At 33.6% G+C, this 20883-nt stretch overlaps 1 protein-coding gene across 3 annotated transcripts in view; it reads left to right on the top strand.

The window, feature by feature from the left end:
- The window catches only part of MEMO1 (mediator of cell motility 1), a 143785-nt gene extending 124086 nt beyond the window's left edge, over nucleotides 1-19699 (top strand). For all 3 annotated transcript variants that reach the window (XM_003908479.5, XM_031655045.1, XM_017947414.3), the window contains 3 exons: nucleotides 4145-4221; nucleotides 17527-17631; nucleotides 19030-19699. In XM_003908479.5, the coding sequence (XP_003908528.2) occupies nucleotides 4145-4221; nucleotides 17527-17631; nucleotides 19030-19161 (314 nt within the window). In that variant the 3' untranslated portion in view covers nucleotides 19162-19699. The remainder of the gene's footprint in view (nucleotides 1-4144; nucleotides 4222-17526; nucleotides 17632-19029) is intronic.
- The last annotated feature ends 1184 nt before the right edge of the window (nucleotides 19700-20883 follow it).

Raw genomic sequence — 20883 nt, 5'->3', positions numbered from 1 at the left:
ACATTTTTTCTTTGGTAGTGATTTCAATTATGAATATCCCCAGGTTGGATCCTTAGTATCGAATGGCCTAGTAATTGATCTCACAAGGTTGTTGTGAGGTTTAACTCAAATATTTGAAAGTGGTTTAACATATTAAAAAATGTGATTAAGTAAATGTATGACAGTATAATTTTTATTGGATATATATCTGAAAATCTATCTTATTGACTGATCTTTTGGGGGTTTTATAGATCAACTTTCCAAGGTCATTATTTATTTTTGCAGTTCAGTGCATAGCTTAATGTTGAGGTATTTAATATTCTTTTACCTTTTGTTTTAAGGTACTTAAAAAGTAGCATTGGTTCTTGTACCATTCATTGTTATGTTTGTCCTCATTAGTTGATTGTTGTGTGTTAAACAGACATCCCTGGAGCTTATTCTCCACACTCTGTGAATCCACTCATTAATCACCAGTCACCTTTGGAGATGGGAAAATTACTTACCTGTATTTCTTTTTCTCAGAAAGCGTGCTCTGGAATGGATTCACAAATGAGCTACCCTCCTTCCCTCAAAGAGTAAGGTTTCTGCTTTACAGGATTTTTTTCTTGGGTTATTTTTCCTCTCATCTTTTGAATTTGAAAAGAACTGAGGGAAGGCACCTGAAGAAACTACTGACATACTCACTAGGGGAGTTCCAAAGCTTGTGCTGTCCCTAGGGGCAGTGTCAATGGCTCTTAAAGCTAGAATGCTCATACTTGGAGTTGAAACAGGGGCTCAAAGAATCCATTTTCCCAGTGTACCTTCTGAAAGGATAAGTTTCAGGTAAGTAATTTTCTCTTACTATGTGATACGCTTTATTCATACTTATAAAAGTACAAAAGTCCAGTTCTCCAGGTACATGGGCAATTGTATTTGTTTACAGTTTAGATTCATAACCTTTACTGAATGTCAGAAACACAAAAACTTATAAAAATAAAATAAATTTGCTCATGAGATACATATAATTATGATTTATTTTAAGTCAATAATACATTTTTAGTTAAAGGTATATTTATGGTCATTTATTGTGCTTGTGCTATCATTTTCTTTATTATTAAATAAAATTTTGAGACACTTTAAAAATAATAGAAACCAAAAAATAGTATTTAAACTCAGTTTCTGAGTGGTGATTGACTAAAGTTGTGTGTGTGTATGCACACATATGTAAATACACACATACATACAGGCTATGATGATGGCAACCATTTACTTCAAGTTAGATGCCTTCTGTATGTATATTGACCAGAATACATTCATTGTTCAAGTGATTTTTAAATATTTGTATAATTTTTAAAAATTACCATGAGACAATTTGAGCTGCTACAACTAAAATATTTATTCAGTGTAGTAGCCATATGTAGTGTGGATTTAGCTACTTAATCGAAACATTCTTTAGAGTCCTTCAAATATTTATAGTCAGTTTTTCAGTTATTAAATATGAGGTGGCTACTAAAGAGTAACAAAAAGTAGATAGCATTTACTCCCATTGGTTCTCTGTGCATTTTTGCATTCTCATTAAATCCCATGCCGATCCAGTATTTTAAAGTATTTCAAACATCTCCTCTTTTTTTCCTTCAGAAGCAGTTTTTAAGTGAAAGTTACATAGAAAATGGCCTATATGAACAAGATAGCAATTTAAAGTATAGACTTTTCACTTACTATTAAGTCTGGTTTGACCAACTTCGGCCATTTGGAACAGCAACTCTTTACTTGGAATTAAGCAGAAAAGACTTTTGAGTAGCAAATGACTATCATGAAGTGTATGCATTTTTCTCTGCACCTGGGAGTAGCAGTAGATTATGTCCCAGTCAGAAGACTTACTGATAGTAGCCAAAACTAATAGCTATTTCCAGAAGCAGGGAAGAGAGAATGTATTAGTGTAAACCTAAAGCAGTTAAGGTTCAAAGAATTGAGGTGTATACTACCTTGATTTCCTCTAAGAATATTGTTCTTACTATAGTGAGAGTGAGTCAGAATATTCTTGTCTAAGGTGTTCATTTGCTTCAGAAAGATTTTGGACAGCTTTGTCAAAATAACTTTGAAATAGAAGTAAAAATTTAGTATCAAATGAATTGAATCAATAAATTATTATAACTGCACTTTAGATTTGGCATTGAGCAGCCTTCTCACAGCCACCTGGCAATGAGAAAAATAGTGTCAGGCTGGGCACGGTGGCTCACGCCTATAATCCCAGCACTTTGGGAGGCCAAGGCAGGTGGATCACTTGAGGTCAGGAGTTTGAGACCAGCCTGGCCAACATGGTGAAACCCCGTCTTTACTAAAGATACAAAAATTAGCTGGATGTGGTGGCACATGCCTATAGTCCCAGCTACTCGGGAGATTGAGGCAGAAGAATCACTTGAACCCGGGAGGCAGAGGTTGCAGTGAGCCGAGGTTACGCCACTGCACTCCAGCCTGGGCAACAGGGTGAGACTCCGTCTTTAAAAAAAAAAAAAAAAGAAAAAGAAAAAATAGTGTCAATTATATAGTTATTAGGTAATTCTCATTGTTAGTTATGCACAAAGTATTAATATATACATTCTTTACAGAAAAATAAAGCTATACCTAACTCTAAATTTTGAAAGAAATGTTTAATGAACTATCAGTATAGAGGCATTGAATGATAAATTATCATTGTTTTAAGAATTTTTTTTTTTTGGTTCAAAGACTATAGTTGATCTCATAGCTAAGGTAACATGCAGTAATCTTTATTGTTTTATTCAGGAAGCAGATATTATTTCAGACCCTATTGCCCAATCCTAGGATATCATCAGTTAAGTTATAAGATGCAATATTGATTGAATAATGGCTCTTGGGAGAGAATAAGGACTGCTACATTGAGTAATTATATTACTGTATACGAAAAGTTAAAATGTGAACATTAAGGAAATATGACATATTTTAGAAAGATGACCATCAGAGGTGATCAGTGTCAACAAATGAATGAAGTGTTTCAGTTCTGTGATGTGTAGTTTTTCAAAAAGGACATCAAAGAGGGTTTTATAATTTTGCACTGCTCATCATTTACGTAATTTTTTTAGTAAGATGAACAGAAAACTTAAAAATCTTAATTATCCAGCTAAAGAGTTCCATGTCTTCAGGTGTAACGGTGGTAACTGGATATATCAATATTGCTCTAAACATGAAGCACAAGACACATGATGTGTGTACATGATTTGTATACTCTTAATTCCTTTAGAAATGCATTTTGGTCAATCTTTAACATTAAGGAAATACAAAAGTAATGACTTCTTAGAAAAAAGGCACTGCTGAAAGGTAGATTTAGGTGTATCTGAAATACGTTATAGTCAGTTGAGTAACAACACTCCATAATTAGTTAAGAAAATTTTTAACTTTTGATTTTCATGTAACTAGTAGGAAACAATTTTTCTGAGACTTTTGTTTTCTGTCTTCTCTTTAAGCTTCTTTCATTTTACCCTCTCTGTTCTTTGGAGAATAGCCAAAACATTGAATGTTCTATGCTTTTACTCTTACTGAGATTTTATGTCAGGGTAGGAATATTTATTATATTTATATTATATTTACCCTTTTGTGTATTCTGTTCACATTGCATAAGGCACTTGTATTGATCCTTTTCTAAGTAGTGCAAAAATGAGATATTTTTTTAAAAATTTACTTTATAAAAATCATATAAGTTACAGTATTTGTGACCTACACTTTTTTTTCCCTGTAATAGAGATCAAACCTTTGTACAGCAAAAGCAAAGGCTTTTAGTGATTTGTTATACCAAGATAGTTTTCTTAAACCAAATTTTCTTCAGTAATATTCTTTGGGTTTACTTTCCAATATAGACTGATAAAATGTTTAACAATGCTTCTAACTTTTAAGCTGTTTTGTTTCCTTAATCTTGTATTTCTGGTGATTTTAAGGTTTCTACAATTTGAAATAGTTCTTAACATCATAAAACATTGGTGATATCATTTCTTTATTACCTTCCCAAATATGCCTTTTATTTTTATGTACAAGGGCTCTTGGGAATGATTCTCTCAGAGGCTTAAGCTGTGCTTTGCCTTTCATGAGAACTGAAATTATTTGGTAAGCGCTTGCTTTCTTTTTAGCTTCTAATTTTTCCCTATTTTATTTTGTACATGATATTTGTTTCAAGGTCAAAGGTTCCGTTACAGTTACTATGATGAATCCCAGGGGGAGATTTATAGATCCATTGAACATCTAGATAAAATGGTAAGTCTTTCAGGTGTGGGATTTTAATGCTCTAAGGCTTTTTCTTTAATTTCAGATTAGTAATTCAAGACTTAATATGTTGAAATAATATACTTTTTTCCCTATCTTTAAATGTACAAAATGCAATGTGTCATCATATAAATATTGACTATAAGAATAATCCCTTCTAGTAGGAATTTCCATCATCATAATTTTGTTTGATTAATGAGAATATTTAAGAATAATATATACAGATTTAAAATACTTTTTAGAGAAGTACTTTAGCTTTAGGGACAATAGGATACTAATACCATCATTTACTGTTAAGCAGTAGTAACCATAGCAGATGATGGATACCTTGACTCCTATTTGTTTCATGACTACCTGAAATATTTCTTTTGACTCCTTCTTTTGACTCCTTCTGAACAGCATTGTTGTTTCTTAAAATTTATTAAATAACTTAGTATATTTTTAGTTTTGATAGCAGGCCAAATTACTGTTCTTAAGTGATGATGAAGATTTTATGAATTAGCTACTAAAAATACGTATTCTATGGGAGGAACTATATGTAAACTTGAAGTAAATAACCTGAAAATTATAAAGGTTTGACTGAAAGTCTTAATTTTTTAAAATTATTGCCGCTTTGCCTCTGGAAATAAAGATACCATAGCCTTATGATAACAGTGTACAGGAATTCCAATGTACACAAAATGTAGCTAACTTAAATCTTGTCTGCCATGCTGAAGAGATTTATACATATACTTTATTTTAAGTTTTAAAATTTCAGGCATGTTTATTTTGTTTTGTTAATTTATTTTTATTATTTCCTTGGACCAGCAGTTTGACCTGACAGAGGCATGTTTATTTTGGAGCTACTTTTTAGAAGCTCTCAAAATGATTTAAAATTTAATGGAATTAATATTTTAAACATAATAAACTCACATCATTGACATATTTCTGTAAAATATCCTGTAAATCAGATTATTTATCTAATTTCATTTTTGTTTTGATTTGCATTTCCCATTGATCTTAAGCATGCATATTAAGACATTTATTTTTTCCTTTTTTTAAGAGACAGGGACTCACTCCATTACCGAGGCTGGAGTGCAGTGGCACATCATAGCTCCCTGCAACCTGGAATTTCTGGGCTTAAGCAATCCTCCTGCCATAGCCTCCTGAGTAGCTGGGACTATAGGCACATGCCACCATACCCAACTAATATTTATTTATTTAGAGACAAGGTCTCACTCTGTGGCCCAGGCAGGCGTGCAGTGGTGTGATTCGGCTCATTGTAGCCTCTACCTCCCAGGCTCAAGCGATTCTCCCACCTCAACCTCCCCAGTAGCTGGGGTGCCTACCAGGTGCCTACCACCAAGCCCGTCTGATTTTTGTATTTTTTGTAAAGACAGGGTTTCACCACGTTGCCCAGGCTGGTCTCAGACTCCTGAGCACAAGTGATCTGCCAGCCTCAGCCTCTCAAAAGTCCTGGGATTACAGGCATGTGACACCGCACCCAGCTTTTTTCTTTTTCTTTTTCTTTTTTTTTGTAGAGACAAATCTTGCTTTATTGCCCAGGCTGGTTTTGAACCCGGGGCTTCAAGTAACCCTCCTGCCTCCCAGAGTGCTGGGATTACAAGTGTGAGCCACCGCACTTGGCATGTATTAAGACTTGAACTTCATGACCTGGAGCCTTTAGGTATCTATTAAAAAGAGCTATAAAAAAAGCGTAAGAAAACAAAATTATTTTTACAGATGCAAATAATTTGTTGTTTTTTTTTTTCTCTTCGTTTGTCGTTTTGCTCCTTTTACAAATTCTTAGTGTATTATCTTGTTTTTGGGCCATTTGGATTTGGATTTTTGTTTTTTTCCCTTTTTTTTTTTTTTTTTTTTAATTTGAAGACAAGCTCTCACTCTATCACCTAGGCTGGAGTGTAGTAGCACCATCATGGCTCACTGCTGCCTCAACCTCCCCGGCTCAGGCAGTCAAGCACAGATGTGTACCACCACACCTAGCTAATCTTTTTTTGTAGAGACGAGGTTTCGCCATGTTGCCCAGACTGGTTGGAACTCCTGAGATCAAGTGATCCACCCTCCTTGGCCTCCCAAAGTGCTGAGATTACAGTCATGAGCCACTGCACCTGGCCTGGATTTTTCTTAAAAGGAATTTCAATTTGTTGTTCTAAACACAGAATTTTAAAATATAACTATATTCTTACCTAGCTTAGGAGTATAGTAGATATTGATCCTACTGTCTTTTTTTCTTGAAGTGCTATAGTAATCATAATATTTTTTCTTTTCTTTCTTTCTTTCTTTTTTTTTTGTGAGACAGAGTCTCCCTCTGTCACCCAGGCTGGAGTGCAGTGGCGCAATCACAGCTCACTGCAGCCTCAACCTGCTGGGCTTAAACAATCCTCCCACTTCAGCCACCCAAGTAGCTGGGACTGTAGACATGTACCACCATGCCTGGCTAATTATTTTTAGTTTTAGTTTTAGTTTTTAGTGATGGGGTTTCGCCATGTTGCCTAAGCTGACGATACTTATTTTAATTTTTTAAATAACACAAATAATTTTGGGATTTACTCATAAACAGTATTAAATATAGCAGAACAACTCTAACTTGCTCTCTATGACCATTGACAGATTATTTTAATATTCTAGTTTTCATTTCCTTATCTGGAAGAAGATAGACTTGGACTAGATGGTCTCTAAATTGTCTTTAAATTCTGTCAGCTTATAAGTCTTCAGTTTGTTCAAATCAACTCTACCAGTGTGTTAAACCTTATGCATATGTTTTAGTATAAGATTATTTGGTCTAAAGTAGATCAAATATTTTAGTAAGGAATCTGGATTTGAATGTATTAATAGAATATGTCATGTATATTTTATTAAAGCCAAATGTAATGAATGCAAAGTTCGTTACTTAGTGTGTTTATCATATGTAAACTTAGCTTAGTTGCTACTTTAAATCCAATTATTGTCCAATACTTTTACCTTTAGAATTTTGTTTGGATTTTAATGTATTGTCTTCTCTTTTGGCTTCTTGATGTTTTCATTTCAGTTGATTAACTCTCCTTTGACTTTTTATTCTGAGGTTTAGTTCTCAGTTGCCTCAGAAAACTTTTTCTGGCTTTGTCCGTATAGCAAATGATTAATGATTGTCAAAGCAAATGGTTAATGGGTATCTGCTGTTTGTCTGGTACTCTGTGCAGTATTGAAGACATAAACAAGAGAAAACATAGTCCATGACTTAATGGAAGTTAGAGTCCAGTGGTTGAACATACTTAGAAACAGCCATTACAATATAGAGAGCTGAGATATATTTAGGAGGTAGAATGAAAAGGACTTTAGGGATTAATTGGGTGTGCCATGTTAAGGGAGTGGTGGGATGTGGGATGATTTCTGGCTTCCGTGTGTATATAGATGTACACACTAATACAGGGAATATAAGAGGGACAGATTTAAAGAAAAAGATGAGTTCAGTTTTAGACATGGCTTTTGTGTTGTTTAGAACTGCACTTTTTGATACTGTAGCCACCAATTACATGTATTTATTGAGTATGTGAAGTGTGGTTATACAACTTGAGGTATGCTGTAAGTGTAAAATATACACCGGATTTTGAACATGTAGTATAAAAGGAACAAAAAATCTCAAAAATAATCTATCTTGATTATATTATAAAATGATACTGCCAGATTGTGTTTAATAAAATATCTTAAAATAAGTTTTACCCATTTATTTTTAAAATATGGATACAATAAATTTTAAAATTACATATATGGCCTGCATTATATTTTTATTGGACAGTACTGGTTTAGAACATGAAGGTAGGTCTGGATGGAGATAAACATTTTGAAATTATTGATGTATGAGGAGTGGATGAGAAGAAAGGATGTTAATGCCATTGTTCACAGAGTCAATCTCCAGAGAGAGTATAAGGAGTAGGAACAAAGGGGGAGTTAGATCAGATGGACATACCAGCATTAAGTGGAAGAGGAGATAAAGAAGAGTCAGTAGAATTCTGCTTAGAGAGAACTGAGAACGAGCAATATCACAGAGAGGATGAGCTTTATTTAGCAAAGAGGGAGGAAGAGTATCAAATGCTGCATAGAGGTGAATTAAGAACCTTGCAAGAGCAGTTTCAGTGGAATCAGGTTAGAAGGTAAATTGGAACGAAGAGGCAAAAACCAAATGTGAAAAATTGTTCTCTACTAGTTTTGAGTATGACAGAAAGGAGCAGTGTTTAAATGTTAACTGACTTGGTAGATGAGGAGATCCAGGGAAACACAGTCAAAGGAGGAGTTTTTAAAGATGGGAACTGTGAGATTACTTCAGAATTTCCAGTAACATTAATTCCTAATTTGAGGTCTTAGAGAGATTTGACTTAAGATTATATCACCTGTATGATTCTCATTTTGCCCCAGTTTAACCTTTTTTGTCTTATATTTTATTCATTTAGGAAAGAATCTATAAGGAGGAATGGCTGTATATATGTGAAATATAAATTATTAATGTTATGCATGTAAATTTTCCCCTGTCATTAAAATTACCTTTTTTTTGGTTAAGTAACCATACAGAAAATAATTTTGAAAGATACCTCAGTACTAAAAATTTTCAAAGTAAATAAAGTCTTCCTGGACATGGTCTTTAGCAAGTTTGTACTAAATTTTATGAAAAAGTAATGCTTTTTGCACCAAAAATGTAAGAGTAACTCCTGCCAGAACCACATTTTCAAACACCATACATAATTTCCACTTGGATGTCTTATAAACAGCTCGTACTAAACACATTCCAAACGGAGTTCCTGATTTTCTTCCCACCAAGACCTGTTCTACTCATAGACTTTCTTAATTCAAATGATGGTGGTCCTATCCTTCCACTTTCCTAACTGGTCTTCTTAGACCTACTCTTGTGTTTGTCAGTCTCAGGTAGCTTAAAGTAGGAACCAAAGCAATTATTTTAAAATCTAAATCAGATCATGTTACTCTTCTGCTCCATATCTCCTGTAAAATTGCCCCCTTTCAGTCAGAATAAAAGCCAGTGTCTTTACAATGGGTAGGCAAAAAGGACCAACGTGACTTGCAGCCCCCAAATGTTAAGAGCCCTCCATCTTCTTACTTTTACTCTTCTTTCACTCTACTGTGGACACACTGATCTCCTTACTGTGCCTTGATAATGTCAGGTATGTGCCTAGCTTAGGGCTTTTGCCTGTTTTGCACTTGACTGTCTCACTTACCTCAAGTCTGCTTAGCTCTCACCTTCTCAGTGGGGCCTTCTGACTACTCTATTTAATTTTGCATCCTACATCCTACCGTTGCAGCATTCTCAGTCCACCATACCCTGTTCCACTTTTTCTTCTAAAAAACTAAATACTTAACTACATTTCTGTCAATCAGGATATTTGTTTTGTTCACTGATGTATACAAAGTGCCTAGAATAGTGATTAGAATATAAGTAGGTGGTCAGTACATATTTTTCAAATGAATAAATTAATGGATATAATCTTCCTGTATGTAATTTGAAAACATGACTCTCCTAACTGTAACATGTAAAGGAAATAAAAGGAATTTATAATAAATATGTATTTAAGAATGTAAACGCCCAGGCACAACTAAATTAGAAGATACAACGAAGTATTCAAATGTTTATGAATAGTATTATTAATGTAAAAACAGCTACAGATACACACTTACACAGGTATGTGTTAGTGACTGAAATTACTAAGTGCCATTGCTAGTGACTTGATTTTCCAAAATGGTGAACAATTCTTAGTAAACTTGTAAACAAAACAAGTACCCTCACTTTGCATGATAGTTTTATTCCTGGGAAACTCATTGTATATTAAAATCAATGCAAAACTTATTTCTGTTTGTATACAAAGTAGAATTAATGTATAGATAATTAAGGCTGTAGATATTCTGTAGTTTTATGGATGGAGAACAGTCTTTGTGTATGAAACTGTCTTGTGTCAGCATCCCTGGAATCCCACTGAGTCCCAATAGCATCTTCAAATTATTGTGACAGCCAAAAAGCGTGCATCATTTTCCATTAGGCTCCTTGGATGAACAGCTGTTCATTGACCTTACCCTGCTGTATTTTTATTCTAGGTATTTATTACTGCATGACTTATTATTCATTCGTTGATTTGTCTTGGGGTTATCTCCCTCATTGGATTATATAAGCTTCATGAGAACAGGGACTTTGTCCATTTTTCCATCCCAGTGCCTGTCAGTGGGCACACAATATATACATTTGTTGAATGAATGATAATGGATGGGGAGGGTGGTGAGAAATGAAGCTTAAAGACTCTAGAACAGCTGTCTTGAAGGATCTTAAATAGGGAAGTGATAAAGTTGGTTTTGTGTTTGAATAGACCATATGACTGCAGTGTAGCAAATGGGTTGGAAGGAGGCTGGAGGAGATACATGTAGACCAGTTAGGTAGTCCAGATGAGAAACGATGGTAATTTAGACAATGGGTGGAGTGATGGTGGTAGAAGAGAGGGACAGAAATATATATATTCAGTATATTTAGGAGACAAATTGATGATGGGACTTGGAGGTAGATTGAGCTTGTGGGGGTCGAGGAAATGTCAAGGATGACTCCTAAATTTTTGGCTTTGCTGCTGGTTGGATGGTTACATTATTTATTTAGGCCATAAGCACAGGAAGAAAGGACCAAAATTTTTTTTGGTGGGGCAGGAAGATCATAAATTCTGTTAGGGATATGTTATGTTTGCTATTGCCTTTAAGACATCTAAGTAGAGATGTCAATCAGGTCGACATTTGGATTTTCATTTTGCCAGTTATTTTTGAGTACGTATACATCCTGAGGCGTTGGTGGAGATACAGCAATAAACAAACATGGTTCTTACTGTCATAATACTTCTAATTGGAGGAGATACATGTTAATTTTAAAAGGTAAGGAAATATATTAATTAGTTTCAAGTAGTAATGTGTGCAGAAAATACCTAAAACCGTAAATGATGGTAAATGATTAGAGGCTTTGGATTGAGTGGTCTGGGAAAGACTACCTTGAGGATGAAAATTAAAGTGAGTTCGGAATGATAAGAAAGAGCAAACCAAGTAAAGATCAGAGGGAAGAGCATTTTAGACCGGAGAAGTTGCCAGTGCAAAGATCTTAGGTTTGGAAAGAGGCTGGTGTGTTAGAAGAAAAGGAAAAAGCCAGTGTTGTGGGAGTATGGTACATAAGAGTAAGAAGAGTGGTGTGTATAAAAGAGGCAGGGAGCTGACAGTGTAGGGTAATAATTGAGGGGAAGAACTTTATATAAATACAATATAAAGGAAGTGAGATGATATAATTTGCATTATTTTTAAGGTCACTCTGGTAGTTGTGTGGCAAATGGATTATACAGGAGGGTCAGAAGTAGCAACAATGGGGCTAGGGGTGGTGGCTCATGTCGGTAATCCCAGCAGTTTGAGAGGCTGAGGCGGGCAGATCAGTTGAGGTCAGAAGTTTGAGACCAGCCTAGCCAACATGACACAACCCCCTTTCTCCTAAAAATACAAAAATTAGCCAGGCATAGTGGTGCATGCCTGTAGTCCCAGCTACTCGGGAGGCTGAGGCAGGAGAATCGCTTAAACCCAGTAGGTGGAGGTGAGGTTAGAGTGAGCTGAGATCACATCACTGCACTCTGGCTCTGGGGACAGAGCCGAGCCTCTGTCTCAAAAAAAAAAAAAAAAAAAAAAAGGAGTAGCAACAATGGGCCATTGGCAGAAGTTCAAGGGAGAGATGATAGTAACTTGGACTGTGGTGATGTTGGTGGAGATAGAATGAAGTGGATGGAGTTCAGATCTTTTCAGAAATAAGAGTCAAAAGGACTTTGCTAATGGGTTGACTGTTTTGGTTTGGAGCTCGGAGAAGGCTTTCAGTCCGACTAGAGATGTAAGTTTGGGAGGTCTCAGTAGATCATTAAAGCCAGGACAGAGATGAGATTGCTTACTATAGTAATCATTAACCCTGTCATTGCAACAGAACTCAGTTGTGGAACTTTGTTGAAATTTGCTGAGACCCTGTCTCAAATATTGAAAAATTCTGAATAAATATTGAGTATTTGCTTCATATTAATATGCTTGAATTTAATGTTTGATTTTAACATGTGGACTTGGAGTTTATTTCTGTGGTCCATTTGTTGAGATATTTTTATTTATATTTAGAATTTTTGAATGGCTCATAAGTGTTCTATTTTATTAGCATACTGTTGATTCAAATAACAAGTCAATTTTGGGAGTTAGAATACATGGGTCAAAGTAATAAGAATGGTTAGCTCTAGACGTAAACTTAGGTGTGTTTATATTACATATATATATGTACACTTGCTGTTAGGCAGACTTAAATAATGTATTGTCTTAATTGATTAATCAGATGGTGAATGTACTTTGTCGTATTTCTTTTCTAAGAGATTATTTTATATTATAAATAATTTAATTCGTTTGAGAACCAATATCTTAGTTTTCATATGTGATCTTTTCAGACAAAATGTACTTGGATGGTTCTCTGCATAAGCATTATAAAAATGTTAACGATTTTGAATTGCAGTAATAAGTATACATTTTGAAAGTTTGATAGAGTAAAAAGAAACTAAGTATAAAATTTTAGATTACATCTGTTCAAAATTAGCATGTTAATTAAGTTTTGGTCCTTTTTAACTGGAAACTATTACCAAATATAGTTATTACAAGGCTAGAAAATAAAACCATTTCTAAGTTGCAAAAGAAAAATAGCTATTCTTATTGCAAAATGTTTATATATCTAGCACTTGAATATCTTAGAAATTAATTATGTGAAAAAACACAAAATATAGAATGAACTACCAAATGTAGTTGGGAAAAATTATGTAACTGTAGCATAGGATATCTAAACTCTGAAAGTCTTGCAATTTTTTTGGCTATAGACCAATTTCTTTGGTAATTAGTGCTTTGCGATGTCAATAATTACTGTGACTAAAGCAGAACCTATTTGGAGATATTGATCTTGTAAACTTTACTTACTTGAAATATTAGTCATAGTTATTCATATGAGATGGTCATAGGTTATCATTTTTATTATACTACTCTTTTGGGTGTAGACCAGTGTTTCGTTATGGACATTGGCAAATTATGATTCGGCAAGGATAATCTGAAAATGTCATTGTATTCATCTGTTGTAACTTCTTTTTCTTTTAAATTTATCAGTTACTTCACTTAATTTGAACATGAACTACTCTTCTTCCTTCCTACTATTTTAAAAGTGAAAACTGTTCCTTTGTCACCTCATTTGTCACTTCTTTCTCTTGAACCTAAGCCAATAGCTTCTTAGTAAGTTTTATAACATCGCTTGTAAGATAGCCATTTATTAGTACATTACTTAGCAGTGCTATTTTTAAGGTGTTTTCCATAAAACTTTCACTGTTAACGATTTTATCTTGATGCCTCTTAAAGAAACTAGAGTATTTCCTTTTCCTACCCCACGTCACTAAATGTGTACTTATCTGCAAATATAAATGTATATCCTTTAAACTATAAACCCAAAATTCTAATGATTTGATAATGTGGTGTTAATTATGTGGTTGGAATGATTCTAGTTTTTATTTCATAAGTGCCTCTAAAAGTTTTGCTACTCCTTTGCATTTATTACTTTTGGGAGAGATTTACTTCTGGGTGATAATTGTTAGATTGTCATTTTATTAAATCTAGGCAAACTTTTTTAAAGAGGGAAGATAATTTGTTGTCTTATCAGAGTCCTGAATTTGAGCTTTGTCAGTTAATACTGCCTATTTAGTTTAGGGTTGCCACTTGGAGTTTGACATCACAAACATTCACCGATTACTTGAAGAGTCAACACAATGATAGATTGGTTCACCCCTTAAATTTAGGGAGTTTGCTTTCAATTTGTGGATTTCTTTCTGAAACTTAAATTCGTCAGAAACCTGTATCCTTAATTTGTGGATTTCTTTCTGAAACTTAAATTCCTCAGAAACCTGTATCCTTGATGGATGGGCTTTTGGTGTTTATAATGTCTGCCTTATCTTAGAGCATCTTAGAGCTGAATGAATAGTATAGTGACCCATTTCACTCCTCCACATTAGGTCAAGTTTATGTGAACAATCAAATTATCACTATCCTAGGCCTTAGGAAGCTCTCATTGCCTGGACTTTAGACTCACTGATGATATCTTCTACTATTTTAAGAAATAAAACAGTTAATTCAGCATAATTGGGGAAGGATATTCTTTTTCATCGTCTTGGACTTTTGCCACCAGCATTGAAGTAGCATTTCTGTCTTTTTGGAATTTTCCTAATAGTAATCTCATAGCTGTTAACATAAAAACATAGGTATATCTAAAAGTGTATTCGCCATTATTCTGTATTAGTTAATAATGTTCCATTTCTAAATTTTATCATTATTGCTTTTGTTTGCCTACTTCATGAATTTTTCAATTAGAGGTTCACCTATGAGAAAAGCCTTAGTTTCCCCCTCTGTCTTTCCTTATAAAGAGACACTTGTGTCAGCTAATTAAGTATAATTGAATTAAGTTTTGCACTAGTAGGTTTATAGCACACTTTAAAGAATTAAAATTTTTGCACATTTAATTTCTTAACTCCTATCATATCAATTTTTTATTTTATCTCGTAATTTAACCAGTATATCTTCATTTTTAACTCTTTACTTACTAGTATCTTTTCTGCATTTAATTTCCTGTTTTTCTGTTAGGTTTTCTTGACCAGTTACTTTGAATTCTTTGTCTTCTGAAATGTGATCATTAGTTTTCTTCTGTTTAAATTCATATCAGTTAAATGTGATGTTTGTTCTGAATGTGCTTTGAGATTTTAATATTAAAATGTACATTAGAATCTTGGTGTCACATTATTTATTAATAAGTGATTTATATTTAAGGTAAGCTGTCCTAGATAGACTTCATTCCGGAGCATTAAAAGTTCACCTACAATATGTATGCAAGTTGTAGCTATGTAAGTGTTCAAAGAATTGTTAGTATGAGTCTTGTTATACTCTAATACATCAGAATCGTCAGTGAGAAAGAGTCTGCAATTAGAAATTTAGAACCAGGACTTTTGCCTGTTTTGGGCCTTTGTTCATTTAGCTCTAGGGAAGTTATGTCTTGATCATCCATTATTTATGGAAGAGATTTATAATTCCATCTCTGCATTAGTGCCATCCATTCTTGGGTTAGAAATGTACTGTAATGTTTTTGGCATCAGAATTATGATATTATTTATATTAGGTTTAACTTTGTGTATGTGTGTGTGTATGTGTGTGTATGTGTATGTGTGTTTGTTTTTTGAGATGGAGTCTTGCTGTGTCGCCCAGGCTGGAGTGCAGTGGCACAATCTCGGGTCCCTGCAACCTCTGCTTCCCAGGTTCAAGCCATTATCCTGTCTCAGCCTCCCAAGTAGCTGGGATTATAGGCGTGTGCCACCATGACTGGCTAATTTTTATATTTTTAGTGGAAATGGGGTTTCACCGTGTTGGCCAGGCTGGTCTCAAACTCCTGAACTCAGGTGACCCACCTGCCTCAGCCTCCCAAAGTGCTGGGATTATAGGCATGAGCCACCTCATGCCTGGCCCATCTTAGGTTTAACTTTTAAGTTTGTATTTCTCTGACACCAAGTGTCAGTGGAGAGTGTTGACCTGGAAGCACTGTGGTTGGCAGGGAACAACCAACTTAGCATTACAAACTGGTTGTGGACCAATCCGAGAGTGGCTAATTGATGTGCAGGCAATTCAAAGTTGATTGCACATGTATATGTCTATGTTTCAGATATATATATATATATATATATATATATATATATGGAATATTGATAATGTTTGTGAAGGAGTTGAATATTCTGAAGAAAAGTTTTTTTATAGAATTAAATTTTGATGCTGCCACTGTAAAATTTCTATGTTACCCACTGATTATCATTTTCCAGATGACTTTTGGTTTTAATGGATGTTTATTTGATTACTTTTGGTGCTTTTACACTGTATCTGTTTTTTTAAAATGTGAAATAAAAACAAAAACACAAAATAACCAGTTAAGTCCCTAAACCACCATTTAGGTTTCTCCCAGAGAGTATGAATCCAGTTTATTTAATAGAAAGTGTTTTAACTGAGTAAGAAAATAATATAATTGGTGTATGTATAATCAGCTAGAATCAATGATTTATTTCCCCGACTTGGTGAGTTAAAGTTGCTATATATTAATGAGTTGTAAATACATTATTTGAATGTATTTGGAGATTGTAGAATTTAGTATAAACTAATGTTCAAGTCATAGTGGTTGTTTTTACAATAGTCTGACAAATTGTATTCTGTATTAAGATGTGAAAACAAGGCATTCTAGCTTAAAGAATAAAGAGATAAAAAGCTTTCCTTTATTGTTAATCTTGTTCATAAGAGATCTGTGTTGTAGGCTGGGTGCGGTGACTCATGCCTGTAATCCAAGCACTTTGGGAGGCCGAGGTGGGCAGATCCCTTGAGGTCAGGAGTTCAAGACCAGCCTGACCAACATGGTGAAACCCGGTCTCTACTAAAAATACAAAAATTAGCTGGGTGTGGCGGTGTGTGCCTGTAAGCCCAGCTACTTGGGAGGCTGAGGCAGGAAAATTGCTTGAACCCAGGAGGCAGAGGTTGCAGTGAGCCGAGATCCCACCACTGCACTCTAGCCTGGGTGATAGAGCAAGACTCCAGCTCAAAAAAAAAAAGATCTGTGTTGCTTAAGCCTGCCTTTATCATGAGCTTTAAATTAATTAAAATATGCTAACTTTTTTCTTAATTTGTGGTATTTTTTTTTCCACAAACCTAGATTATTTAATGCTGGTGATTTAAAATACCTTACATGGTTGATATTTAAGTATATGTTGTGGAAACAGTTCAATTACAATTAACTCTTGATTTTTAATGCCAATAACAGGAAGAATATAATGGATATGGAGAAAACAGCCACAAAGTAAATTAAATTTTAGGTTTCATATACAAATTTTCACAGCAGATTTACTTTTGTGTATTCTTTCTATGGAAGAAAGATATTATGAAATGTTTGAGGATTGTCAGCTGAATGACAACTGGTTAAAGTAGTATAGAAACATACCTGGGGTTTGGAGAAAATAAACTGGGGATTAAAAGTTTTCTGTTAGTAGAGAGTTGACTATAATGGTAATAGCTTTGATGAATGAGTTTGATGTTTCACAAGGTTTATTTAATCTATTTTCTTTGTGTCTCCCTAATTGAAGAATTATGTTTAAGTAACAGTTTTAAAATATAATTAGGAAATAATAAATATTGTCCTTTTTCTTTTATTTTTTTCTTCCTCTTTTTTTTTTTTAGGGTATGAGTATTATAGAACAATTAGACCCTGTATCTTTTAGCAATTACTTGAAGAAATACCATAATACTATATGTGGAAGACATCCCATTGGGGTGTTATTAAATGTAAGTATCCTTAGGAAGCCTTGACTTTTAACATTTGGTCATATAATACTCCAAAATATCTCATTATCGTTGTGATACAGTGGCATCATTGGTTTTATGTGCCTATGGTCAAGTTTCTTTTTAGTATCTTTAATATAATTTGGAGTTCCATTGCTTTTGGTTACTTGAATAAAGTTATTTATCATTGGAATACAGTTCCATACTTTCTGTTAAATACAGAAAGTTATTTAGAATAGAGACCCACATTTTCTCTTGACTCTTAGTTCCAATATGCTCTTTATAAATACAAACCAACATGAGATATATGGTCTTACTACTTTTTTGGTTTTATTTAGTGGTCTAGACTCTATAAAAATAAAAAATAAAAATGGAAGATTTTTATATAAAAAATAAATGGAAGATTCTGCTCTTAAACTTAAGATGTTCATAATGTGATAAAGCAAGACAGATGATGTGTGTTTTTCTCATTAAAACAAAAATAACGCTTACTTCAGTTAAGGAATGATAAGAGTCAGAAGTTTTGGTTAGCTGGATTTTAGAAAGAGAAATAGCATTATTTTTTTCTTCTAATTAGGAAAACTATTAATTTTCATTGAAGAAGAATGAAAATATGACATTCATTAAGAAAGAAGAAAGTGTATACTCAGGATTGGGAGGAGAAAGTAACAATGGGCTCATTTGGAGAGGCAGGGAAATAATGGAGAAGATAATATAGTCCAGAATAGACTAAGGTAGGACCTTAAGTCCAATATTATTTTAATGTGATTTGAAAGGTAATATATAGTGAGTTTTTAGGAAGGGTTTTTCTTCTAAACTGTATTGATTGATTCAAAGAAAAGCTTTTCAACTTAAACTAATTTTTGAAATTGAAGCTAGAATAAACTGTACTAATTTCCTAAAATCTTAATTGAATCAAATAAAATTTTTATTATAAAGTAAATGCTGAACCAATCTACAATTAAAGTAAAAATCCTAGCATATACCTTTTAGATCTGGATTTTAATTTATATACATTTCAAATTTAGTCAAAGTCAGATAAAGACTCTGATGTCTTAAGACAGAAGTGGCCAGGGATTTGGTTTATACAGTGAAGAGAATATATTTACAAAGTTAAAAAGGGTTTAAAAAATGGCCTTATTACAGGGAGAGAGAGGGTAAATGATGACTGATGCTTAATTATCAAGAAACAAGATTAGAAGTTATTTGAGAGAATGATAAGGAATTCTTTTTTTCTTTTTTTCTATTTTAATATGATACAACAAGAGAAATTTAAGTAACAAAAGAGCAAAAGAGATATCTAGGCTTCAGCTGTGAAGTGGACAAAGTCAAACCACAAACACATTGAGTGCCCACTTTTTTATGTGATGTGTGTCCTAACTAAATTTTTCTTTTTTCTAGGCTATCACAGAGCTCCAGAAGAATGGAATGAATATGAGCTTTTCCTTTTTGAATTATGCCCAGTCAAGCCAGTGTAGAAACTGGCAAGACAGTTCAGTGAGTTATGCAGCTGGAGCACTCACAGTCCACTGAAGCTCTGAATCCTCAGGGATGCCACCTGCACATTCTCATACTCTGTCCGGGGTCCCAGCCTAGCCTTTACCAAGATACTGGTCCTGGTTTGGGGGGATTCTGAAACCTCAAACTAATAGAACTTTCTTCTCTTTTTTTCTAGTAGGTGTAGTCCTTCCTTAATTTCAACTCATTAAAAAATGCTTTATAGTTTAGGGCAGTGGAAGGAAGGCTGGCATCAAAATATTTTCATCAAAAAAGATGACAATGTAAAGGCTCAGTTGTGGCAGACAGTTTTTTGAAAGTAACTTGTAAAGCATTTACCATATCCTAAATTTGCACTCTTTGCAGACTTGTGCACATATATTCCGCTTTCAGAATAGTTTTGCAAATTGTACACAAACAAACAAAAAGGTGGAAGCTTTTTAATAAAGAAATTGCATTTATAAATGATCTGTATTAGAATATAATAAATCTCCAGTTATAGTCAATTACTACCCATGTTGTACAACAGATACCTTCTATTTTAGTTGCTAATAAAGGGCTACACAACTCAAAATAGTCTGATTTAAACTTATTGCTCTGTGGTATATATGAAAATTGTTTTTTATTAATTCCATCTCAGAATTTTTGTTAAAAATGGTAAACCTCAGCTCTTATGTAAAAATATATTAGGATGTATTTTATATTTTATATATTTATATGATTTTTTAAAAATCAGAAATTAGAATCATATAATCTTAAAGTTAACTTTTTAAATTACATGCAGTTTGCCTTTTTGTATGTGACATCCCTTTGTGTCATTACTATATTGTAACAGAATATATATTCAAGATTGGTAAAAGGACGTAGATGCAATCCTTGACTTCAAAGATCATGTTTGATAGTCTGCAAATGAGGAAACATTGAAGTGTGTTCTTAGTGTTTTTCAAATCATTGCAGACTATACACTGCTGTGCTTTTTTAATACTTTAAGCAGTTTGACTCTTTTACTTGAATTTTTAGCAAGAGATCATTAACGTCATCAACAACAACAGGCCACTGGATTTTCTTATGGTTACACAATTTTTTTGTCATGATTTTTGGTGCGGCTCTTCCAACTAAAATAATGGTATGGTGTTGTATTACTTTCTTTCTTTAGCATAGACCAATTCTAGTCACTTTGGCCAAAAAAAAAAGGTATAATTCACTTAATAATTCAGTCACCATGTATGTACTGCATTATTCCTATTTTAACCTAACACTGAGTGTCTACATTATATTAGAGAAAGTGTTTATATCTCCAGTGTTATGCCAGAGTAGCACAATTTTTAGATGCCTTGCACCAATTTTATTTAAAGATTTACGTTTCTTATTTATTAAATATCAACTTTCTATGCTCGAATGAAATAAAATAATGTTACCTTTTAGATTCAAAGTTGCCCACCTATGTATGTGTGGAAAGTATACTCTTACACATTAGTGATTTATTTTCCAAAATTTAGATATACTTTTGAGTACGATTAATATTTATTGTTTAATATGAACTATAAAAATTTTAAAATTGACAACAGTGAATTTTTAAAATAATGTTTTCTGAGTATAAGACTAATACATGATTATTATAAAAAATTTGAAAAATACTGAAAAGTTATAAAGAAGAGAAAAAATTATCTGCAATCTCACCACCTAGAGATAACCTTGTTAATATTTTTCTGTATTTCCTTTCAGTCTTTGTCTATGCTATTTCTGTGTATGAGTGTG

The sequence above is a fragment of the Papio anubis genome, chromosome 14 (assembly GCF_008728515.1).
Source record: "Papio anubis isolate 15944 chromosome 14, Panubis1.0, whole genome shotgun sequence".
Taxonomy (NCBI): Eukaryota; Metazoa; Chordata; class Mammalia; order Primates; family Cercopithecidae; genus Papio; species Papio anubis.
The sequence above is the reverse complement of the archived record's forward strand: the minus strand, read 5'-3'. Positions and strand labels throughout refer to the sequence as shown.